Source organism: Eutrigla gurnardus (assembly GCF_963514095.1).
Source record: "Eutrigla gurnardus genome assembly, chromosome: 22".
Classification (NCBI taxonomy): Eukaryota; Metazoa; Chordata; class Actinopteri; order Perciformes; family Triglidae; genus Eutrigla; species Eutrigla gurnardus.
The window spans coordinates 5829337-5855278 of record NC_139933.1 but is presented as its reverse complement, the minus strand read 5'-3'; the positions used below and the strand labels follow the sequence as shown (position 1 = coordinate 5855278).

The window sequence follows — 25942 nt, the reverse complement described above, 5'->3', positions numbered from 1 at the left end:
TTTCACACACACACACACAGTAGTGAAATTAATTTTCCCGAGCATTTTATTCATCTTTGCTCAGAGTTGCCAATCATGTTTTGTTGACTTGGGAGCTGAAATTCCCCGACACCGACGTGCTATCCGTCTTCATTTGACAGTCGCAGCTTCATGTATGGCCACAGTGGAGAATGATTCATTGCTTCCCGACCCTGCGTGATTTATGTGCTTAGTTAAAGGTTTCCAAGCCCATCTTCTAATAAACATCCCCAGTGAGTGAACGCAATGTTTTACTCTTGATTGTCGGGATTACAGACACGGTAGTGATGTATGTATATGTGTGTGTGTAATGACACTTTTCTCTCACTGCGCAGGAGGAGATCAGTCCGCTGGAGAACGCCATGGAAACGATGCAGCTGACCAATGAGAAGATCAGCAGCATGGTGCAGAGGCACCTCAACGATCCCAACCTTCCCATCAACCCCCTCTCCATGCTGCTGAATGGGATCGTGGACCCGGCTGTCATGGGTGGTTTTACCAACTATGAGAAGGTAGTCAACATGGAAAAAAACCCTCAACCTGTATTAATTTATGTCCACATCTCTGTGACTCCATAGCATTTTATTTATAGTGTCCTCTCACAACATTCTTCATGCTAAGCTAAGCTAAGCTAACCACCTGCTGCTCTGGCTTCCTATGTAGCATAGCGATATGGGAGTGGGATTAATTTCCTCTTCCAACTCTCAAAAAGAAAGGGAATAAACACACATTTTACGTTCAATGAATCCCACCATGTTCAAAGCTAATTCAGATGAAACACTTTCCTTCCCCGGATTTGATTTCATGCTGTGAAATGAAATCATAATCTCATGGATTAAGTCCTAGAAACTCTCATTCCATCAGCCTTCACATTTTCACCGCTACGTTTGGGACTCCTCGCAGGTTTTCCGTCATCTTACAGTTTTTAGTTTGATGTTTTGATTTTTTTTCTTGGATCCTGTTTTTCATTTGGTTTGGTTTCTGGTCTACACACTATATTCACCGTTACTCTTTTTAAGATTGTGTTTTATGATAAAAGAGAGAAAAAAAAGGATAGTCTGTCGGTTCTCGGCATAAATCGCCACCCGGAATAGATTCATATTGGTCTTGTGAAACGATATGAGTCAGTGGAGGAGCGGCGTGGATTCTCTGCCCTTGGGTCAGCCCTTCATCTCAGGGAAATAGTGCAGGTGATGGAAGGGATCCGGACGGCTCAGCGAAACATTTCTCATCTTAACAGCCCCTCACATTCTGTCCACCTTCACTTGTCTTTCCGCCGTTTCTCATTTTCATTACAAACTTCTCCACATTTTAGATCCTCCCTGTACATACGCCTCCTTTTTTTTCCTCTCCAGGCTTTCTTCAATGACAAATACATCCAGGAACACCCAGAGGACCTTGAGAAGATCGAGAAACTGAAGGACTTCATCGCCTGGCAGGTGAGACTTATCGGAGTGCACATGATCGCTGTAAAGCATCACATTGTCTATGCTCGTTTACTTTAAAAGATGGCAGTTTTTCATTACGTGCCGTTTCTTTTTTTCGTGGCACACGTTAAGAGTGGAGGAAGGCATGTAGCCTACAGGCAGAGAAAATGATTAGATGGCACGGAGGCGCATGAGATGCATGGAAATGTGAATTCATGCCACTTGCTCTTTCAGCATGATTGAGCTTTATTCATTTGCATAGCTTTGCTTTGGGCTGTTTTAGGCTTTCTATGCGGCCTCCTATATCCGGTACTGAGGTTTAGGTTATTAAAGATACAAAGTTTAAGATTCAGATAGTAATATGGCAGGAAACATTATGGCGTCCTGAGCCGGGAATAAAGTCGCCGTTAGCTGCTAGCTGTCGGCTCAGCCGTTGCCATGTCCCTCAATCATAGATATGCTCTGAATTTGGAATTTGGCACCTTTGAGAAGTTTATTAATGGAATCAGGAGCAGAAAATGAGCACCAGGCAGTGTGTTTCTGACTTCTGAAAGTCCCTCATATACACTTTTAATGCTGAAGCATACTTTTGTTCTGTACATTTTGGCATTTCTATCTGGAACGTCGTCGTCCCCTCCCTAAAGCAGTGCTGCGGCAGCACTCTGAAAGGTTGCAGCTGAGAATACAATATCGTTTGAAGAGCTTGAGTGTCCAATAAGTGAAGTGAGCGGGGGAAACGTGTGTTAAAGACTTCATTGGAGGTAATGGTGAGGGAGAGTTAGGGGGAGGTGCTCCACAGTGTGAAGAGACAGCCAGAGATGAACTTTTGTGCACACACAGCAGACAAGAACTGCACATACTCACACATTGTTGGAATACATCACTGCACGTGCTGTTTAACAGCTTACTACGAAGGCACACAGATCATCATATTTGATTATTAAACTCCTGCTTTCTACTGGAATAACAAGGACTTCCTCCCTTTGGAATTTTTTGAAGCTGCACTGCAGGTTTTCTGTTTTTTTGTTGTTGTTTTTTCTTATTGCTTCCTCTTAACTATACTAAATTGTCACATTAATAATCAGGAATTCACGGTTTCCTGCCAGGAATTAAGAGCAGATACGAGAAGTTTCTCTGACGTCTTGCTGGTTGTGAGGAAAGCGGAAGTTAATTGAATTTGTTCTCCTCTCCGTTGTTGTAAAATAGGTCAACTTTGTGCTCTGCATCTCTGGCAGAACCCGAATGTGAAAAGTTTTTTTTTCTCTCTCTCCTCAGAAAGCACGATGAGTCACACAGGAATATATTGGCTTCTTATTAGTCTTCTTATTTCTGATGCTGCTCGCATATTTATTTTTCCTTAGAAGTAAGACTGCCTTTTTCTTAATTATTACTATTTCCCATATTAGTTGTTCCTCTGGTTTGTTTTTAAAGACATTCAGATTGTGAAACACGGGAAAGGTAGGAGTTGACGAAGCAGGTGAGGGTAACCTATAAATAATGTGTCGCTTCATTACTTCTGAAAAGACGTGAATATCACGAGTGCATTATATCTGACGAGGCTGGAGTATACGACTACATCAGTTATTTTTTTATCCATCTCCAGGCAAAGGCACTGAACAATGACATCTGTTTTCTTTCAAAGTAGCTCAACTTAATTGTGGAAAAAGTCCAAAACCAAAAGACTTAAAATCGTGTCCGAAATCAAACTTTTGAAATCCTCCAAATACTAATTAGCAGGCGCTCTGTCGTGCGGCCCAGTCCCACCAGTATGAGATTAGCTGTGCCCAGTTAAAACATCCTTCACAACAAAAATAACGATTGAATCTTTATGATCATCAGAGACACGCGGCGGAGAAAGCAGAAATCCCACGTTAAGCTCAAGGAACGTTTAAAGAGATGATTAAGGCGGAGTTGTTGATTTGAAACGGGATCCGCTGTCTTCGTGCCAGAGCCGGCATGCTTGTTTATCTTGAATCTCTTCTAAATGAGACAAATGAAGGCGAAGCCTGGTCCAATGAGCAAACTAAACGCTTCGAAATGAGCCAGCGTGCACTGTTATGCTGCAGCATCCATTGTGTTCGTCTAGTAATTAGGGAGGAAATGAGGAACTAGAAATCAGGAAATTAGGTATTGTAACAAAAAAAAAGAAAAAGAAAAAAGAGCTCCCTGGCAAATACAAAGTAGGTTGTTTTCTCTGATGTTTCTGGATTTAATTTGCAAACTCTCTGGACAGATGCCTAAATTAGCACTGAAAACTAACCACTGCAGCGTGAGCCATTCTGTTTAAGGGAGTTAAGGGTGAGTGATCAATACATTGAATCACAGGCTCAAGGAGGCAATTTTCACCTGGGCATTGTCAACATAAACAGGATCTCCTCTATTTTGTCTTAAGCTTTCATCTCGTATATAGTGGGATCCGTCTGCTTATGAGTCTGTCTGACCTTTGTGACCTTCATGATATGTCATCATATCCAGCTTCATAAAGGCATCTTCCCTTTGCAATAGAGAGGGGTCGAGGTGCAGGGGTCAGCTCTGAGACACACAGCTGATGATGCATTCACTTGTTCATAAATTGGGCTGATTATTCATTTGTAATCACAAAGCTTCAATTAAAAGGTGAAAGCATGTTCTATATATGTCATTTTTGCATTGCATACCTGATGACCAAACATCCGGCCTCGCTCTCATTTTCCCAGCAAGCATTTCAGCAGAACCGCACACAGAAGTTTCTCTCTGCCACTCCAACTTTACCCTTTTTTACCCGTAAAAATCACCGTGTTAGCTCTGCCATCTAACCTTTACAGTGGAATCTAAGCAGTTTTTTTTTAATAATAATAAATGCAGCCCCAGTTCTCCGGTGCCTGATTACCTGATATTAACACTACCCTCCCTCACAGATATTAATATCCCTTACTGCTATCCCAAATAATAATGCTGCCTCCGTTACAGTGCTGGAGTTTAGAGAGAAAAAAAAGTTGGTATATGTAATTAAACTGCTGAGTGTGTTTATGTGGTGTTAGCAATCTTGAGGCGAAGTGTCTTCCACAATGAGCTTATCTGTGTGCAGCCACCGAGCAGAAATCTGTTGCCATGCCGCCCCTCAGTCGCACTCAATCATCCTCAGGTCTATAAAAAGATGTGGGTATCCTGAGAGACGTGAATCCTGCCTCAGCTTCCACTCGCTGTTTTCTCTCCCCGTTTTCTGTCTATTTTGTCTCCCAACACTTTCTGACTCCTCTCCCTCCCTTTCTGCTCTCCCTTTCCTTTCACCTTTCTCTCTCTCTCTCTCATCCTCCTCCTCTTCTCTCCGAGAGGTCCCAGCGGTGATGATGAAGGTGCTCGATATCAGGGGGAATCCTTGCAGGGCGTCTGTAGCCTCCTCTCATTGATCTCTCTGTGCCGGAGCTTTGGTTTTATGGAGCTCGGCACAGAAACTAGCGTGAATTTTATCACATATGTTCTCTTTTCAAGCCAGTAAGCTCACAGTGAGCTTCTCCTATCATAGGATGCTGTTTAATGCATTAGTGCAGTGTGTTACACACACGGCAACATTACATTAGTTGTGTTTTTCCCCCTTTCTCCTCCCGCTAATAAGCCCACCCGTGTGTACATAAAACATGCCCCGTTTGAGGTTATTACAAAAGGTTGCATCACAAAACTGAATTGGTGTTGTGTTGCTGCGGAGGGGCAGTTTGCCCTCGGAGAAAAGGAAGAAAGGCAAGCGGTCTGTAGGGAATCACAGGTTAGCACACACACTCACACACTGTTCTGTTCACTGGCCCACCTATTCCAGATACTTCACACGCGTCTTTGTACTCTGAGCAGATGCTTTGTTCCATTTGCTCAAGGCTTAGGTGAATTTGTTAGCAGTGAAAGCTGCTGTACTTAAGAAGATGCACTCTGCAGTTTCCTTGTTTTTCACTCTGACTTTGAACCATTAATATAAACGTATATTAAACAAATTAAATCTCCCCATGTGTTGTTTTTATAAAACGCACAAGCTGCTCTCCGTTCACCTTTAACAGTGTTTCTCACGTTGGGCAGTGAGTATTTTTTAACCGTTGCTATGGGAAGGAGAAGCTCCGTGATTACCACAAACTGCCTCAAACATCTTTGCAGGTTTCTGGAGAGTTACTGTGCGTTTCTCCCCGTCTAACCATAGCCAAAGCTGGCATCTAAAACACCAATACCTGCAGAAATAACAGAACCTGTGATTTCAACTGGAAGAGAGAGGGGGGGGGGGGAATCACTCAAACGCTCGCGTCTCTCTTGCCAGATTTAGTCAGCGGAGCTTGCCGACTGGAACTGGGGTTTCCTAATTACTTGTTTTCAGCCGTTTCACTCCCTCCTTTGCTCTCGTGTTCTCCGTCTCCCTCTCTCTCCTCCAACCTGAGATGCTTTTGTTATGTTTTTATCTTTTCTTTTCTTTTTTTGCCTCCTGCCTAGTACAACGTGAGAGGCAGCCGTGTGCATTGTGTGTTTATTTGCATCAGAGGTGAGGTGAGGTGAGGTGGGGGTGGGGGGGGGCATCCATCACACACATGCCTATACATGCAGTCTGTCTCATTGCTTTGTCTAACACACCTGTTATGGTGTGCTGATGTTGGTGGGAGTCAGGGAGGAGGGAGTGTCATGGCAACGGTCTCCTCCACCTGGATGAGCTCACAGTGATATTTCCCCCTCGTGCACCCGGACGAATGTAGGTCCGCTGCATGTGCTGAGTATGCACATATGCACAGGTGAAAGGTCATTTCGTAGAAGCAGCATGAAGCTGACCTCCAGGTTTTCTCACGCTGCTGTTTTTTCGCCCCGGCAGATCCCACACCTCTCCGAAGGCGTTCGCATCCACGGAGAGAAGGTCACCGAGGCGCTGAGGCCTTTCCACGACCGCCTGGAGGCCTGCTTCAAGCAGCTGAGGGAGAAGGTGGAGAAACAGTATGGGGTAAAGACCCTGGTAAGAGCTTCTTTATTTTTACTTATGGAATCTGCAGTCCTTAATTTTTATTTATTCTGGTGGGTCCTTCGTGTAGGATTCTTATCTTCCTGTTCTTGTGTTTACTTTGACATGTATTCTACGATAAGTTCTTGAAAGTTTGGGGATTTGAACCCCAAAACAATTCCAAGGTTTTTGAAAATATTCATAAATAGATACGGGTCATATAAAGTTCTCCTGTAACTCAGCTGAGAAGAATATTCACTTAGAAATTCTGAGTGTTGTAGCAGTAATTCACCATGATATGTCTCAAACCAAACCGGTTGGGCCTTCAAATTAATAGAAATGTGGGCTAGAAAGTTTGTGTGGAAACCCTGTTTGTGTCCATGCTTTAATCATCCATGTATGGTTAGAAATAATGCACACAAGATCGAGCAACAGCAATAAATACATCCACATTTATCAAGATTTAAAGTCTTGCTTTGTCACGTCTTCCTTAATGTTTCAGGATATGGCATGTAGAATCATGTTTGTCTCTTATTTATGTAAACGAATGCATTTCAAGTTCCAGAAAACCTCACTTTACTCCATCACATATCATGCTGACACAGTCTGAGCTTCTCATTTCCTCCCTCCAAGTGCACTGAGAACACGTATGTCATACTCGCCTTTACTTTTAGCTGCAGTCAGCTGTTTCTGCAGCGGTGATGCTGCCTCCCGTCTCTCTCTCTCCTCCTTCACAGATTTAATTGTTGCTTGGCCAAGCTTTTCCCTCATTCTTGCCTGGGGTAAAGGCGCCCTCGCTCAATTTAAAGAGAAAGGCGGTGACCTTTTGAAAGGAGAGAAAAGCCATCACTTTCCAGGGTGTGATAATAAGGTTGTCCTGTGAGATGTGCGATGGCCCCTTTTTAAATACAGAAGGGTTCATCGTGGGAGAGGTTTGTTGTTACGGCAGTACAGAAATGATCATAACGTGCTGTAGCTAACTCCCGATATCTCCGGCCCCTTAAACGAGAACAGATGACTTCAAAGCAGTCGCTGACTTTTAAGGTGATCTTCTTTCTTTTCCCCCCGTGTGTCGTCAGCCGGCAGCAGACGAACGGCGGGGGCCCCGTCCTCACTCCATGGTGCGCTCCTTCACCATGCCGTCGTCCCAGAGGCCGCTGTCAGTGGCTTCAGTCACCTCCATATCCTCCGACAACTCGCCCTCCAGGCCGGGATCCGACGGGTAAGACTTTAGACTTTATCGTCCCCGAGCACACCGACATTTAATACACATATGGACAGACACATGACATAAAACATAAACATGCAGACGGATACAGTCTATGGCAGAGTGAGGCTGTGGAGTTATTTTATCTTGGCCTTTTGTTGAGGGCTGCTGCGGCTGCAGGCACCAGGCTTTTGCCATAGCAGGCCCTCCTGCACACCAGGGACCTGCATCCAGAGGGCATGACGCCTAGTTTATGGTGTAAAATACGAAGCGTCTGACTCGGCTTGTTGGTCATCCCATTTGAGCGTTGTTTTTGGATTGTCTTATCGAATGAACCTTGATGTCGTGTCGTCCTTAACTTCAGCTACGCCCTGGAGCCCCTGCTGCCAAAGAAGCTGCACACCAAGTCTCAAGACAAGCTGGACCGCGACGAGCCCGAGAGGGAGCGCAAAGACAAAAAGAAGGAGAAGAGGAACAGCAAGCACCAGGAGATCTTCGACAAAGAGATGAAGACCACGGAGATCCCTCTGCAGCCCGCCGAAGCTGTCATACTGTCAGAGACGGTACTGAAAGAAGTGACCTTTCTTTTCTTATTGTTTTTTCTTTCTCTCCTTTTTCTCTCCTGTACTCTGTCCCACACAATGACAGTGTAGCTGTGGGTGTTTTATGGTGAGAGTGAGAGAATTTAAAACGTGCTACAGGCCCATATTGGCAAATTTTTTCTTGATTCCTGCATACAAACGTACTTATTGTGCACTTTAAGTAATCCTAAAGAAAAGACGCTTCACATAGTTGTAATTCTGCAACGAAAAGGCCGAGTAAAAGGCAGCGGACACATCCCAGCTCCTCCCCCTGTACTCTTTATCTCCCCCCTCTCTCTGCTGGCCTTCTTCACCGTAACAGCAGAGAGGTATCATGGTGTTCTGCATGGCCAGTGGGAATGCTCACTGGCCAACGGCATTAAGATAAGGGGAGGAATGGGATCCAAAAGAAGGGCCCCTGGCAGCGGTGGAGCCGTCTGGCTTGTGATAGGAGCCTCTTGCCTCGGGGGTCAGTCATAGACCACCTCTGGGTCTCAAGTCGTTACCAAGTAGTTGCAGGATATAGGAGTTTTAAGTTGGAGTCATAATCCGGAGCGCACGAACCCAGAAAATTGCTTTTCCCCCCCTCAATGTCACGTTTGTGTTTTTTAGTGTTCTGGGCGGGAGGAAAAGCATTCCACCCCTGAATGAAGTTTGCTGTTATTTTCAGCGTCTCCCTCGTGGCTGACTGTTTGCGTTTGGCCAATTACAAAGATGTTTGTTAATGTGGCCCACAGTGTGGAATAGCCCCGAGGACATATCTTTTCATATTCAAATTTCATGCCATAATAAAGCTGGGGGAATGCGGTCTTGCGTGCAAACAATGATTTGTAACCACAAATAAGATATTGCAACCCCAACGAGCACATTTATCCAAATAGTTTTCCCTGCAGGAATACAAATAGTCAACTCAATATGCGCGTGGATACACACACGACAGTCCCACAGGAGCCTCTGAAAGTAATTTTCTCCTTTAAATGTGCTTTTATTGATCTTCTGTTATATTTCGCCATAGACTCGACTCATTTGCCCGGTAATACATTTTGTTCCGAGCTCTTGTTTTATCGACTGGTTGTGTAATTTAGGGTGTTTTACGTCGAGGCGCTCCGTAACGACTCCTTTCTTCCTGATCACTCAGATTAGCCCCCTGCGGCCTCAGAGACCGAGGAGTCAAGTTCTCAGCCAGCTGGGCGGAGACCGCCGCCTCTCCGTGTCCCCTGGACCGCCTTCTTCATCCTCATCCACCAGCTCCTCCTCCTCGTCGGGACCCCCGCCCATCACACCCCGGAGCAAACTCTCCTTCAGCCTGCACACCGTGTCCAGTAGGAGCACTCTTCCTTTTACTCTCACACTAAATTAAGGCTGTATCATCCCGACTGCTGTTACATGTTGCATCACCGTTACCACATTCAGCGCTGCGTTTGATCTGAAACACGGCGGCTGTGAGTCACGCTGGTTACGCTTCTATAAATGGCCGTGTGTCAGCAGCAGCCGCTCGCCTCTAAATGTGTCTCCCGATCACAGATGTGTCGAGTCGCTCGTCAGCGGTGTTCGTGGCTGCTTCGAAAATTCAAATGTGTTCTCGGATCGCTCAGGGGTTTAAAATGAAACATCACACCTGATGAGAGATGCCGAGTTTGTCATTCAGATCATGAGCTAATCGCTTCCATCCTGGCATTTTTAAGTCTTGTGCAGCAAGAACGGTTCAGTTCAACAGAGATATGACGTTTAGTGAACAGTGGATGCTAAACTTCCCATAATGCAACTGTGATAAGCAACTAATTGTTTTAGATCCTTACCACCAGGTAAGTACGTCACTATTATTATTAAAACATTTATTAAAAGTAGAGTTTAAGATATATTTTTAGGATCCAGAAGTTACACTGCCAAGTAGTATCCTCGTTAAGTGTCTCCTCATTGTTATCTCATAAGTATAATGAGTCTTAATTGTGCAGAAACAGGCCGTGTGATCTATTTTTGGGACTGACGAGCGTCCTCTTGCACAGGTCTGGAGCTGAACGGGATGGGCTGCTCCGACAAAGGTGAAACCCCTCCTCCGCTGCCGGTGAAAGGCAGCAACGCTGATTACGGCAACCTGCAAGATAATCAAGACTTGACGAGTCCCTCGACGCCTCCGCCGCCCCCGCCACATCAAAGGGTAGGTGTTTTAATTAGGGCTGAGGGGAGCTCCTTAATGATGCATGGCCCTCCTAATGAAACAAGAGGCTGCTACACGCACTTGACATCCAGGTCAGCCTCCTCCACCGTCCCCGACCCTTGAACGTCCCGCGCTAACGTGCGCGTATCGGCGTGTGCACGTCGTGACGCCGAGTGTCGCCGTCAGTCAGTCAGCAGCGAGGGCCGACACCCGCCAGTCCACCCCGCCGTTATTTATACTCGCTCCCCCTCGCCGGCCCGGTGCTCAGGCGTGATTGATTGGATGATTACTTTACCCCTCACATCCATCAGGAGCTCTCCCGCTGTTAATCAGCGGCTCGTCCCCCCCCCCACACCTCGCCGACATCCACGCCGGCCGTCCTCTCGCCTCGCCACTCCGTTAACTAACGTTATTTATCCGTTGTCACGGCGCGGCAGTAGCGCCGTGAGTAACAGATACTCGGAGGCTGAGTGACGGCCGCTCTTCGTTTACAGACCTCGACGGTCAGCGGCGAGCATCGCTCCTCGTCTGTCGTCTCCGATGTCAAACCCCAGCCAATCAGCAGCTCAGTCACATTCCCACGACAAACATAACCACGATCAGAGAGAGCAGACAGACCGCAGCAGGATGAAGCATGCCTGAAGCTGCATTCATTCCAAATCCGGCACCTTCCTGCAGGTTTGTGTGGATGTGGTTTTATCTGCGCTTTAGAACGTAAACCACCATCACAAAATAACTTCTTATTAAGGAGTTTTCAAATGCTGCGTTCACAAACCACAACCAACTACATGTTACACCTTTAAGGCAGAATCACCTAATCTGGCGTAGTGGCAGGAGTTTTTAATTTTTATATTAACGGTGTCTTTATTTACCGTTGTATCTGTTTGCAGCACATTCCTCCTCCTCTGCCCAGCAAGACCCCTCCTCCGCCTCCCCCCAAGACCACCAGGAAACAGGCCTCCATCGATTCAGGAATTGTACAGTGAACAAAGACGCCGCCAGTAGGACCAAACGACACACTGACAACACAACAGAAAGCAGCTGTTTTTTCTTCTTTTTTTACCCACACATTCCTCGCTCCCTGTCCCAGCTTGACAAGATGAATACCTCACTGCAGCCCGCCCCTTCTTATCATTTTTTATTCTTATTTGTTTTATTTCCTCCTATCTTGTTTGGCCTACAGTTTGACGATTATGCAGTCTGCAACGGGGAGCGCGTTGCACAGATGAGTAGTCACTGATGCCGTTCACTTCAAGACTTTATCGGGACGTTGAGTTCAGACAGATGAGCTCGGACCAGCAGCTCTCCAATACTGACCCGCTCTCAACTCCGAGAGTTCATTAAAGAATCTCTTTTATTCATATTCCCACTATGTACAGAGGTTTGTATATATGATTTTATTTTATTTCATTTTTTTTTTGTAAGTGATTTGATCATGACTCTTTTTGTATTAACGTATCATTAGATCAAGCGGCATTTATATGAAACAAAAAAAAAAGGGCTTGTAGGTTTTGAATTGACAGGGACTTTACAGAGTTGGTATGTGAGAACCTATCATGGATTTTATTGGTAAAATTTTGGAGTGCACATACGACTAACTCTTATCGCATTATCGTTGTTCGGACCTTGTCCTAGATTGCTGTAACCTTGGATTCCAATAATATTGACTGGTCTCAATTCACTACTGACATGACTTCTGAATAAACTTTCAAATGTATGTATGTAAAAAAAAAAAAGAAAGAAAAGATGTCTGCCTCATTATTTTTTTGCCCACAGCGGGAATGCTGGAAATAGATGCGAGTGTTTCCATATTGCTGAAGTTAAAGACAAAGTGGCGATCTGTGAGTGTTTCCTCTTTCGGCTCGCGAACAAAGCGCTCCGCCTGCTTGATTGACAGCCGTCACAGCGGCCGCAGCAGGCGTGCGGTACAGATGTCTTCTCATGCAGTCTCATCTCCATAATGTGTCCGCTCATCGTCGTTCCGATCTGGAATGCGTCCCATCGTTGAAATGTAGTCAACATCGATAAGCCAACAAACCAGCTTCGGTGCATTTTCTTGTTTAAATTCTGCTTTTATAGAAACTGCTGAAGGTCATACTTACATTTCTCTACTAAAAACTGTGATTTCTTCACACGTTGTATGAATAAGCTCTCACGGTTTTGCTTAATTTTGGGTGTCATGGAGTCACAACGGCTGTTTGCTCTCTGCTTTCTATGCACAGTGTATTTTAACTCCAGATTAATGAATGGAATTTAAACCGTGCAATGCAATTATCTCTTGTGCAGCTGTTTAAATTGGGTGTTAATTATTTATATCAAGTTCAGGTGATCATTTTCGGCACAGACGGCATATGGTTTTATGGAAATATAGTCTTTAATCATAAACTGTTGAAGTGAAATCCAGTGATTCTCACCTTCCAGCTTTATTATTTATGTTCCTTCCCATATTAAGAAAAGTAAATCAGCATATTTTGTGTTTTTGCACCAGTTTCCAGCCGTTTGTGCTGCAGTGACTGAAAGCTGTGCCTTCGACGTCTGAATCCTCATGTGCACATTTTGTAAATGCATGATCGGTGTTCACCGTGAAACCTGTTTGTGGGACCCTTTTTGAAGTCGGCTCGTATTCCTCTGCTCTCATATTCTGCTGACACGCTGCGAGTGGGTGTCCGCCTGAGGCGAAATGCTCAAACTGTAGCATCTGTTGTTTAAAGGTTTCTTCTTCTTTTTTTCCCACATCTTAAGAATGTTTGGGTTTATGAAGCTCTTGTCCTAATTAGGTGCGCTGAATGACATCTTTACCCTTGGAGCTGTGTTTGAGGAAAGGCAGTCATAAGAGATGGCTTGTAAAAGCTGGTGGGTGGTGATTTTCTCAGCCCATGAAATGTCTCATTAATATGAAGTTTCTTATTCCTTCATAACCTGCTAAATAATTTGACTTTGTTAATATAGTTCTCCACGGATCCTCTTGGAAGGGATACAATGAAGAAGAAAGCGCCGTAATCGTCTGGAATCTATTCCATTTCCTGTCATGCTTCCTGTTCCAATCACCCTCTCTCCCCGTGTCTCGACAGTAAAACCCATTTAGGAGGACGGATCATTGTCGTGCATGTGGCTGAATACGAGGTACAGTATGGCTCCGTAGGAACTAGATTTGACCGTGTGCCGTCTGTCTAGATGATGAATTGCTCCGCAAACATGGAAAGAAGTTGAGTAATATTCAATAAAAATGCAAGTTTTTCTATCATAGGACTCTCTAAGGACCGTTACCCTTTCTTCATGCAGGACAATACTCTGCTTATGATAACAGAAACACGATGGCGTTCGCCTCAGTGTGTCCGACCACGTGGCAACTCCAACATCAAACTGTTGGTTTCCAATTGATTCCATGGAAATGGAAATGAAATACCACGAGCGGCCACTAGCTTAACAACCACTAATCACTGATCAATAGCTACGAGCTAAAGCACGGAATGGTTGCCACGGCGTCGCTAAACAACTTGGAAGTGTTAAAAACAGGGGATTTATACACAGACGATGTATAACCTTAAAAATATTCACCTCCACATTCAATTTCTTCGTCAATATGACAATATATGTCAAAAAATAGAAATAGTTTTTGAATAAATTGATCTCAGAATATATGACAAACTAATACATAAACACATATATTACTAGTAAAATTAACAATAGCAACATAGTCATGAATGGACAAAACCAGAATGCTGAAACCAAATAAGCTAAATGGAATTCAGCCTTCATTACCTGTTTTATTTACACCTTTTTCCCCCTATTGCGAACGCAGGTGTAACTGATCAAATAAATTATGGTCCCATTCCATTTAGCGTGTCACCATTCTGGTTAGCCAGCATGCACAATACCGGGGCTCACCCGAAAGGAACGGGGCCTTAATGAATGCTATTAATTACACCTGGATTCACTCTGCGGTCGCGTGTCAAAATGGCTGCCGTGAAGGAAAAAAGGGCGCAATTTGGAATCAGCTCAGTCGATGTCGTGAATCATGAATACAAAGTAAACAAATGGGACAAGATTACCGTAACGCAACAAAGCCCCGGTAAGGTCAGTCGTAATAAACGGCACAGCTGCAAACCTGCCTCCAGCAGACGCTACGCTGCCTCAAAAACTGTTGCCCCGGTGATGGGGGATGGGGGGGGGGCAATGCCTGGTAGTGGTTGCAACTCGCAATTTGTGAAGCTACCGTGTGAAGAAATCCTGGAGGGAAACCAGCAGCAAACCTGCAAGAGATGTAACTTTGCAGTTTTAGTAACTTAGTATTTCGAGCAGTTTTTGCAAAAGTGATCCAGACCTGCTGGACTGAAGGATGCAGCTGCTGCCAAAAGGTTCCTCCTCTACATATCGATGAGCGGAGGTTGAATCCTAACGCGATCAATCACTTGGTATTTATGTTTGTGCATCACTCGGATCAATCTTACAGATTTGTTTCCACTTCAGGCGTTGAAAAGTTTTAGGATGATAATGAGTGTCAGAACGGTTAATCCGCCATAAATCCTCCAGTGATTTAAAGTTGCGTCGACAGTAAAACACGCTGAGGTCCGTATTGCACGGCCACGATGAGCACATTCCCTCCAAACTGTGAGGTGGGAATAGAAAGTTTCATCAGTGGCGTGATTCATTTATGAAGAATACCCAGCGCACACTCAATATCTCGCCTTGCAATTGAAAAAAGGGGATAAAGGGTGAAGCATTTCAGCGGCGGTAATATTACATAGTTAACTGGCAGCTATTTCAATAGGCTCTCGGTGATTTGTGCTCCTGCATTATGCTTCGCCCTCTCTCTCTCCTCAAAGCATAGGGAAATGCATCGCTTAATTGAGAGGATTTCCAGAGGCTTTGTGGGGGCAAAGCTGTGAGCCGGCGCCTTCTCTCCGGGAGGAATGTATTTACAGCGAGCTCCATCCCCGTCTCATTTGTCATTTCAGCCTGGAATAATGTGTATATTCCCCTTTCCCTCTTGACACACTTTCGCTTGCTGGGAGGCTGCAAATGTGTATGCTTCTCTGTAAATGTCTCCTCGGCATAATGGAAGGGGACGGCATTACCATGAATCAACAGTCTTTGCATCCAATCACAGCTGTCTGTGGGGTTTTTCATTGGCTTTCCCCCAAAAAATCAGACTCTTAACATGTAGGCTAATGCATGTGGTTTTATGTAGAATGCAATTATACTTTTATTTTTATTTTTGCTTGATTGCATTAACAAGATTAACATGGGCGTATATTCTTTATGCATCTTCAAAAAAAACCTCATTTTCAGGCAAAACTAAGAATCTTTCAGCGAAATGCTAACATAACGATGCTAACGGACGTTACAGCATGCTAACGGATGTTACAGCATGCTAACGTGCTGTTTAGCAGCTGAGGCCTCCGACGTCTGCACCGGATTTCATGGCGATCCGTGTAACAGTTAGAATATCAACCTGCTGGTGGCGCTAGAGGGGAAGACGATCGCCAAAGTCGTTGGGGTGTAACATCTGGGGACCTCGAATGAGAGTTATACGTTCCAGTGTGACTGACATCCATAGATCACCATCTGTTTATTGTCATTTTCATACGTTTACCTTTTATCGATGTGTTATTTCCATACTTTCCGACTGCTAATAAATCCTCCCCCCCTTCCTCTTCCACTGTTCACTGAAGCCATTCACAGTTAACCGCCGCCTGTTCCAGCTGCTTGTAAACAAAACACGTGGATCCGGCGGCAGTCGATGGTTGTCAACGTGACGGCGCGAGCATTGTGTGTCGCTGTCACAGATAGTGTCATGCAGGAACCGTGAGGGCCCCTTTCTGTCAAGAGTGCTTCGGCGAACTGACTGAATAGATTGTGTTCAGTGACAGAGCAAACATGGTGTCATTATACTCTATTGTGTGTGTGTGTGTGTGTGTGTGTGTGTGTGTGTGTGTGTGTGTGTGTGTGTGTGTGTGTGTGTGTGTGTGTGTGTGTGTGTGTGTGTGTGTGTGTGTGTGTGTGTGTGTGCTCTCCAGAAATATACACACAAACTAAACACTGTCACCGAGACGATGTTTACGGAAGATTCTTTATTCAATGTCTTTACAAAGCCGACAGCAGATAAGTGACGAGGACGTTGTACTTCGTTAGTTAGTCGCTCAACAGAAAATTCATCTGTAATAATCTCCATAATACATTGGCGGGGTTTTTCTGTCAACATTTGATGGTTCCAGACTCTTAAATGTGAACGTTAGCAGCAGTTTTGCTTGTTTAACTTGAATCTCTTTGGATTTTGGACAAAACAATGACTTTTGATCCAAACTGGAGATTAGTTGTTGGGTTCTCTGGAGCTGAAATGCTTGCACAACAGTGGCCCCTGGTTAGTAGATCCAGCTGGGCGAATTTCAATTTTCTGGTAAAAAAAATAAAATAAACACACGGTGCAGCAAAAATGATTTGAGCAACTTTTCTCAAAGTTTCAAAAGTGTGAGATTTCCTGCTGATTGCAAACTGTCCGTCCTAATCGTCCATCAGCGTTTCCAGTAAACACCTGCAGCGGTGCAGCAGTGTGACCAGCCTTTCATCCAACACTTTAATGCTGTTTTTTGTGTACTGCACTCCAGACAGACACTCCATCACTCTCTTATCAAGAGCAGCTCTTCCGGGCTCAGAGAGGCCGCTCGACACCCAAGCACATGTTGGCATTTCAAATCTCAGCTCGTTATTTTTCTGCCACTAAATGCAAAATGTACATTTCCTGTACGCAGGCTTCGTTATTATACCTCGGGTTTGAAGGGAGAGAGAGCCAAGTGGTGGTGATCTATATTAGCCGAGGCTGTTTGTGAAGCGCTGGGTTTTCCCAGGCAGCGGTTGCTAGGAGACATACCTAGAGATCGGGGGTGGAGAGCCGGTTTGATGAGGAAGCAAGAGTTCCCAGCTTCACACGGAAATAACTCAGGAGAGCCACAGGCGTGACCTCCCGACGGCAGAGTATTGATTTGAGCCAGTTAATTAAATCTTTGTAATTTGGTCTTTTTGATCTCATGTATTTTTTGGATACATATGCATAATGGAATGGTTGAATATACATCTTAGATAATCTAACACTCTCAGTTTTCAATATAGTTCTGCTTAAATGGCAAAATGTGATAAATGATCACCTTTGCTTACGTCTGATATTATTATTATATAATACATTGGCATGTTGTCGACCTTTTCAGGGCAAAATATTGCTTTTCTTGTATTATGCATATTTCTGAAGCAGAGTAAACAATGAGAACAGTCAGTATTGGGGAGCAGCAAAAAAAAAAAAACGTATAAACTCTAAAACTTTCATCTTTCATAAATTCCACGTGATTAAAATCAATACACTGATCAGAGTCTGGATTTTTTTGATGTGTGTTGCCTCCCAGGAAGCTGCACAGCATGGCTGATAAATGGGTGTATTTTGGGGGGGGATTTATTGAGTGACGAAGGGATCATGTTTGAAGCAATGCTGCCCTCATCTGGATAAAAGCGTCAGTGCACGCTGCCCTCTCACATCACGTCGCCTCCATGAGTAATCACCAAGGTGATATAAACCTCTGGCTCGTGTATATATAATTTTAAAGGTCAAATTAATAGTCTCGACCCCGCCGGCTACCCCACTACATCAAATCACGGCCACACTGTCTTCGAACGGCTGGTTTGAAGCAGCAGTTATTTAACGGCCGGTGGGATTTAGTGGTGAAATATCTCTGCTTACATCACGACTCTCCCTCCGTGCCAAGCTTGGGTATTTAAAGGAGCTTACTCGGAGACGGCAGGTCAATGCGGCTGATGGTGAGAGCAGCAGAGTGCTAACGAAGCAGCAGCATCGCATCTCTTAGGATCAGGAGGTGTAGATCTGCCCGGAGCACTAAGGAGAAGCAGGAGGCCGGGCTGCTTGGTCGGAGGCTCTGGCTGCCAGGGCCGAACAGTAATTAGTCAGAGGGGACTAGGCAGGGAGGACCGTCTAATTACTAAGAAAACCTACCCCCCTCCCTTGGGCCTGGCAGGTAGACCGATACCTTGAGATGTGCTAACGATGGTCGGAATGTTAGTCAAGGCTGTTGACCCAGATGCCTGTGAGGATAAAAACTATCCTATATGCTTGTTGTTACGTCACTTGTCTGGATATTTCACCATGCGAACTGATGTAAAGCAGCTTCATCCTGCTGTGGCCTGCCTGCTCTCTCTCTCTCTGTGTGCCCAGGTGACAAAGCAGCGGTGAATTGGAACATGCTGATTGGCTGCACCCTCGCATGGGGTCCCAATGCTCTTCACTGACACCCAGAAGAGTCCCGAGTGCATTATAGATTAAACGTTATACATGCTACAGGCCTTGCAACAGCTAAAAGTTTAAAATGTTATTTTCTTAACTCCCATACGAGATGTCCAAAAAACGATACAAGCGTGCAACTTGAAACGCTCAATAAGAAATGTGAGTACTGCTCTTAAAAAAATAACCATTCTTCCTTTCAACTCTCAGGTTGAGGGAAAGTACAAAGCTCAGAGATCCCATTTATAAATGTGTCGAATAGAGATGAAGAACGCTCCGAGGCCAGACAGCTTCTCTGCCTGCCAAATTTCACGGCGCAACACGTCGAGCGTCTTTAATCTCCAGCAACGGTCGGCGCTGCTGAGGGATGAACTTTCTGCAAAAAAAGACCAGCTTTTATGGTCACATGTCCCATTAATTAGCACCCAAAATGGTGTTTCTGCTCTGTCCCTCCACTGGGGGGAGACTCTGAGCAGGACGGGCTTCATAAAAGGATCATTTTTTGTTTACACAGTCAGAATTAATGACTTTTATCTGGGCCTCTCGTGATTTCATTGGCCTTAAGTGCATCTAATAGTCTGGTAATTACTTCAAAGCGCTGAGCTCTTAGCAGACGTCTGACTCCATGGCCACTTGGTTCCAGACGAGGTTGTACGCAGAGAAACGGGCCCTTATTAACCCCGAGGGTCTTCGTTGACTCCAGCGGGTGTTTAGCTGTAATCCCAGCAGGATGATGTGCTGATACACACTGGAGGGAGAGGTAGCGGGGCAGCGTGGGTGATTCTCCCGTCACCTGCGTGCCGTTTCCTCCCCCTGTCAGCCTGAAGGGCCCTGCGGTTTGCTCGGCCCCTGCCTCTCTGACCCCGCCGTGATTGACTTGATCTCCCGGAGAAAAGCTCCCATGACCTCAGAAAGCTCGAGGAAACAGGGGATGAAGACAGACATGGCAGAGCAACAATAGACCCCCTCCTCCTCCTCCCTCCTCCCTCAGAGTCAGCATGTTTGAATTATTGCTTTCCAATGACATGGGGGGGCTTCAGGTTGTCCATACATTTGACATCTCTGAATCTGAGAGGGAAAGATGGGAAAAGTGTCATTCATGGTTAATCAACACCAACAGTCATAACCATAATAATCACCATCATAAAAAACATAATTGAGAAGCTTCTAATGAATGAAGTATCAGTTTAAGGGTCATCAGCTGTTGCACTCCGCACTAATTAGCTGCAGCGGGTGTGACAACCAACAGGTTGTGTTGTTTTCGGATAGGGGGGGGTCAAATCCCCCCCACCTCACCCCCCCCCCTCGCGGAGTCCAGTGCTCGGCCCGTGGTCGGGACAACACCTCGGAGCCAAACAATTACATCAAGGTCATGGAGAGGAGGAATGTTCTGCCGATTAGTGCGGGAGTCCGGCAGCAGCCTGCGGAGCCGGCGGACTTAAACCCACTATGTGGACTTCAGATGTGAGCTAGGGTCCAGGACGAGGGGCCCCTTATTACAGCATATTATAAAAAAAAAAGGTTTACAGTTGTTCACAGCCAATGCGTTCCAGGCGTGTTATAATAAAACGCTATGTGGGAGAGAGAGAGGGTGATTTGGCGACTGAAGTCCTCAATCGATACTCGGGATCGGGACCACTTCCCGGGTCCACTTGAAACCACCAGGGTTGTTGTTGTCCTTCTGACCTGCATGACATTAGACTTGTGTTTAGGAGCAGGTTGTTATTTGTTATCAGCACATCCTGATACATAAATAGGCTACTATTTAATGTTTATTCTTGAAGAAGAACGTTTAATGAGCAAAACATGATTTTAACGATCTGATAACCTTTATTATTATAATTAAAATAATAATAATTATTATTTTCCAATTTTAAAAACACCTTAATTTATTTCAAACGATTAATTGAGAGAGAGAAAACATGTGTTTCCTAATTCGTGTTGTAAATTGGCGAAGGTCAGTGACATCATCACTAATTACAGCCGCGGACAGGCCGCGTTCTCCGGGAGCCTGCCGGGCTGTTTTTTTTTCCACGAGTCACTTGTTGACACAAAACTTTCGGCACTTGTGAAGTGTTTATTGCGAACACATTTTTTTTTTTTTTAATGGAAGATGGCTTTTTTTTTCTTTCTTTTTATACTGTTTGCTTGTTTGGGTTTGACACTAAATAAATACGCGGCGACTCTCACTTATTCACTTATTATTTTATTATTATTATTATTACTTCTATTTTTATCAGGCCGTTACGACCCTTATTTATTGTCCATCGGCTGAGCTTTTAAAATGTATTTTGGATATACGTTTATCTGTTTGTTGCCAGATGGACTTAAAGATCACGCGAAATAATCACCCGAAATATACATTTGGAAACCACAAGAGTCCAGATTATTATCATATTTACTTAATCACACTCACTTTGAGATTGTGGGTCTTTAATTGATAATAATTCTAAATATAAAGTCTTGCCAACACACGCTCCTGTGCGTAATTACGCACGGGCGATGGTTCTATAACACAAATAACACAGCGTGGCAGTTAAAGGCAGTATCGGTGCACATTGATAGGGAGATTTGGGGCCAATACAGCCAGAAAAAGGGGGGGTGTGACCATCCCAAAAGTTTTCAATGGGCTACCTGTAGAGTCTCCAGGCGCCGACGCATAAATACTCCTCCCTCCGAGGATGAGTTCAGTCCTGAGGGAGACACGCGCACAGACAGAGATTCGGTTTTTGGGGAATCTGGTCCGTGTGGATTATGAACGCTTTTGGACACCAGGCATCGAACCAGCAGACCAGCCCCATTCAGCACCACAGCGCCCAGGAGCTCCTGGACATGGCCGTGTACTGCGACAACTACGGCGTGTACCCGCAGAACCTGCACCACCACCACCCGCAGAGGCCGCCGACGCACCCGTCCGGCTACGGCCTCGGAGAGTACACCTCCGCGTCCTCGAACCCCTACCTGTGGCTGAACGGAGCCGGCATCAACTCCTCTCCGTACCTGCCCGGGAACAACGGCGCGTCCTATATTCAGTCCGGATACGGGTCGAACCAGAGGCAGTTCCTGCCGCCTCCCACGGGGTTCGGCGGGGCGGACCTGGGCTGGCTGTCCATATCCAGCCAGCAGGAGCTCTTCAAGATGGTCCGGCCGCCTTACTCGTACTCGGCTCTCATCGCGATGGCCATCCAGCACGCCCAGGACAAGAAGCTGACCCTGAGCCAGATCTACCAGTACGTGGCCGACAACTTCCCCTTCTACAAGAAGAGCAAAGCCGGCTGGCAGAACTCGATCCGGCACAACCTGTCGCTGAACGACTGCTTCAAGAAGGTGGCCCGGGACGAGGACGACCCTGGTGAGTCTCAGTCCAGACCTGATTTATCATAATGGTTGTAAACTCCTATAAATGAATGAATAAATGTGAATGATATTTAATTGTGTTATTTCTTAGGTAAGGGGAACTACTGGACCCTGGACCCCAACTGTGAGAAGATGTTCGACAACGGGAACTTCAGGCGGAAGAGGAAAAGGAGGACCGACGTCGGCGGCGCTGAGTCCGCGTCTCTGCACGTCAAGTCGGAGGACGGCGGCCCGCACAAGCTCTCCGACACCGGCAGCATGCTGGGCTCCTCCCCGCCCAGCCTGCACGGCTCCCCGGCGTCCACGGAGCCCAAGTCGTCCCCGTCCCCGTCCGCGGAGCACAGCCCGTGTTACGGCAACTTCGCGTCCAGCGTGAACTCTCTGCTGGCGGGCAGCAGCGGCGGCGCCGAGGGCCCCCGGGGCGCGGAGCGGGACTACGGCTCCGGGCACCTCGGGGGTCTGTCTCAGACCAGAGACGGCATGTCCGGACTGGGCTCCTACTCGCCCACGTTAATCTCCCCTCTGAACTCTGACAACAACAGAATGAACTATTACACGTCGGTGCAGAGTCTCTCCAACCACTTCAGTGTCAACAACCTCATATACAACAGGGAAGGAACAGAAGTGTAGGCTTTTATTTTGATAGTCCCTCACATTTATAATAGTATTGCGTATTTCCCATGTCGTAGTTGAGTAGGCCTCGTTGTAAAGCTAGCACTGGAAATGAACTGGTTTTTCTTTCCTCACTGGGAAAATATATGTCGATGTATTGAAAGGGAATATTGAACCTTCATCCAACAAAAAGTGTTTATTTGTAGAAAATCATCTTCTCACGGAAAACTCCTTAACACTGATGGATGCTTTATTTTTTTAATTTTAATTTTGTTTTTTTTTTTATAAATACCCGCCTTAAAGAAGAGGAAGACACCTAATGTACAGAAATTATTTTTCATAAGCAGATATGACGTGTTTTAGACTGAATTGTGTCCTGTGTTTTTATTTAAACTCAAGTCAATGTTTGAATAAAAGTCATTTATTTTAACTTAAGGCTTATTTGTCATTTTCCTACTTATCTGAGAGTTGTGTAAAACTGTTAAAAAGTGGAGGCTGTTATTTGCTACAAGGTGATATTTACTTTATTTATCTCTTAAAATTTATTTCAGGTCCTTTTTTGGATAATTCAGAAACACTTTTCTGTTTCTGAATTATCCCCACTGAGTTAAGTGGTGATTCTGTTTTGTAGTAATTTTATTACCACTGAATTATCTCCTTGTAACTCCCCCTTCTATGGTCATTATTTACAATTAATATAACATTTTGGAGAGCCTGTGCTTTCTGTCTCATTTCTCAAAAGATTACTTTCAAAAAAACAACCAAAAAGAAAAACTGCATAAATGCTTTAGAGCCTGTCAGGAAATCTGAAGTCAAGTGGCTGTAAGCGGTAAAGTGTGTAAGACAGAGACACTTTCCGCTTGTCACTTCCAATAACCCCATTTCATCAAGCAATCAGACCTTTAACTTACTTCCACAAGGTTCACAAGTTCAGCTTTTTGTCTGCGGCCGGCTTCCACTCTGTTTGATGTGAACCTGTCTGCTGAATACGCCACCTGTCTCCATCTATTCCCAAAGTCCTGCCCGTTCCGTGTGTGTGTGCATGCGTGAATCCTGTATTTTGTTGTTGCATTGTGGAACTTTTTTTGGAAGAGCATCCGCTGAACAATTGACCAGAGGGTTCACTAATGCTCTTTTTGTTTTTGTGCTTGTGACACAATGTTCCAGTGATTTAACACCCGTCTTATTTTCAGAAAATATGAATACGCACGGAATCAAAGTCTGTAAATAAAGGGAAACACCTCTTAATTGGTTGATAATTGAATTCACTCAGGCGCTCCGTGGTCGGGAATAAAAGAGAAATTAATTGACAAGACATTCGTGCCCCTTGTTGGAACACAATGGAGGTTTGGCAATTGAAGAGATCCCCTCCTGGGCTCAAATGAAAATATTGCCATCTGAAGATCTGGGAACAAATTATCTCCCTCGGGCCACATTTTGCTCTATTATCTGTGGACAGGGCCTCGGATCAGACAAAGAGGATTTTTGTCATCCAGCCGCAGGTTCTCACAGTAACAAGTTTTCTGTTGAAATCCTCATCACGTCCAATGAACGCGGTCCAAAGCATTTCACATTCAGAGGCCTTTTACTTCTTATTACTGTCAGTTCTTGATCCCTCAATACAACTCATGTTTTTTTTTCTTTTTTGTTGAAGTTGTCAGGGCACAGTTATTCAGTATTATACAAAAATATCAGGCAGATGTGGAATGTAAGTATATTTACTCAGCTACTGTATACTTTCACTTCACTTGAGTACTTACTTATACCTATTTTATACCTTTTACTCTTACTACAAATACAAAAATATCAAGCAGATGTGGGAATGTAAGCAAGTATTTACTAGTACTTCACTTGAGTACTTCCTATTTTATGCTACGTTATACTTTATGCACTATACCTTTTACTCTTACTACTAATACAAAAATATCAAGCAGATGTGGAATGTAAGTATATTAACTCAGCTACTGTGGTACTTTCACTTCACTTGAGTACTTCTTATTTTATACCTTTTACTCTTACTACTAATACAAAAATATGATGTATTATAACATTTTAAGTGACCCTGTGATATATGTAGTTAAAATGAGGCCCACCGTTATATTATGCAAGATTAGTGATAATTATTATCTAATAATGTAATTTTGCCATTCTGTATTAAGAGTACTTCTACTTTTGGTACTTTATGTATAGTTTGATACTTACATACTTTTTTCTTAAGTAAAATTTCAAATGCTTTTACTTTACTTGCATGTGTATTTCCACCTTAGTACTTTTACCGAAGTAAAAGATCTGAATATTTCTGTTTCAAGTTCGATGAAGCCCCTCTCAGTTCCCAGAAGCGTACCGCTCCAGTGCCCCGTGCCTGAAGGCCACGTTTCTCATGAATATCAGCCAGGCCGCCGTGTCTCTGCTCTACCTGCTCCAGGGCCCCCCCCTGAAGGCCCAGGCCCAGCAGAATACCTCAGCGAGGTGGCCCCCCGGTCCCCACACACATGCCTAGTGGGCTAAACCCATAATGATGGGTTTCGGCCTCAAAGGGTCATCCCTTCCAAAAGGCGAGATTGGCTCAAAATTGAAAGGAGCTGGTGTTTTCAGAAGTGGATTCTTTCTCTCTATGGGGAACTAGATACAGCAGCCAAGGACAGCAGGGATGGGTGTTACTAGGGGCAATTTATAGGAACAGAGCTTTTCATGATCACAAAAGATGTTCCCTTTTTTTTTAAACAAAAAACTGTACATTTTAATGTAATTTTGGACTATCATTGCCACTTCATTCCCACAGGAAATCTTACTTTAATGCTGAGGAAAAAAGCCATGACTTGGTACTACAAAGTACTACAAATTAAATTGTATTAAAATGAAAAGATAATGAGTTATAACGGGGGTGACGGGGCAGGTTGGAGAGAGAGAAAGTGGATCATACCATACCATGACAGGGTTTGTATTTTCGTTGTTAAAATATTACGTTTAAAGTAAGTCTATGGTTCTTTGACCATGTTTAAGCTTGTCAAACACCAACATGACTGTTATTTTTATATTGCATTCATCTATGCAGTATTTTTTAGGGGTGCTAAAAGCAGTTTACTGTAGATTCCACCAGTAGAAAGACCTGAAGAGGTCTTCGGCTCGGGACCCGGAGGCCTAACCGCGTTATCTTGTGAGTGACATGAGCCGAAGTGATGAATCGCTGCCGGATAAAGTTGCACTCGGTGAAGTGGGAAACTTAACTCCCATTAGCTGTTGAGCGAGATCTCCTCAACTGATAAACCAGGACTAAGAACAAGACTTTCGGGACCCTCCTTGGCTCCCTAAAACCTGCTTCTGAATATGCTCTGTGCAGGCCTTTTTTTTGTGTGCTG

At 44.7% G+C, this 25942-nt stretch overlaps 2 protein-coding genes across 3 annotated transcripts in view; both read left to right on the top strand.

The window, feature by feature from the left end:
- dock1 (dedicator of cytokinesis 1) overlaps nt 1-12060 on the top strand; it is a 147900-nt gene extending 135840 nt beyond the window's left edge. For both annotated transcript variants that reach the window (XM_084001863.1, XM_084001864.1), the window contains exons 45-52: nt 354-530; nt 1374-1457; nt 6262-6399; nt 7464-7606; nt 7956-8154; nt 9311-9494; nt 10179-10330; nt 11221-12060. In XM_084001863.1, the coding sequence (XP_083857989.1) occupies nt 354-530; nt 1374-1457; nt 6262-6399; nt 7464-7606; nt 7956-8154; nt 9311-9494; nt 10179-10330; nt 11221-11316 (1173 nt within the window). In that variant the 3' untranslated portion in view covers nt 11317-12060. The remainder of the gene's footprint in view (nt 1-353; nt 531-1373; nt 1458-6261; nt 6400-7463; nt 7607-7955; nt 8155-9310; nt 9495-10178; nt 10331-11220) is intronic.
- Nucleotides 12061-20632: 8572 nt separating this feature from the next.
- Nucleotides 20633-22898, top strand: foxi1 (forkhead box i1). Its single transcript, XM_084040691.1, has 2 exons — nt 20633-21966; nt 22063-22898. Exons 1-2 carry the CDS (start codon nt 21369-21371, stop codon nt 22599-22601), a joined length of 1137 nt encoding a protein of 378 aa, XP_083896817.1. The 5' UTR covers nt 20633-21368; the 3' UTR covers nt 22602-22898.
- Nucleotides 22899-25942: the final 3044 nt, after the last annotated feature.

Bases quoted from the DNA above. Each gene is read 5' to 3' on its own strand.
- foxi1 (XM_084040691.1), top strand. From the start codon at position 21,369: ATGAACGCTTTTGGACACCAGGCATCGAACCAGCAGACCAGCCCCATT. The intron at 21,967-22,062 runs GTGAGTCTCAGT...GTTATTTCTTAG, and splicing joins CCGGGACGAGGACGACCCTG to GTAAGGGGAACTACTGGACC.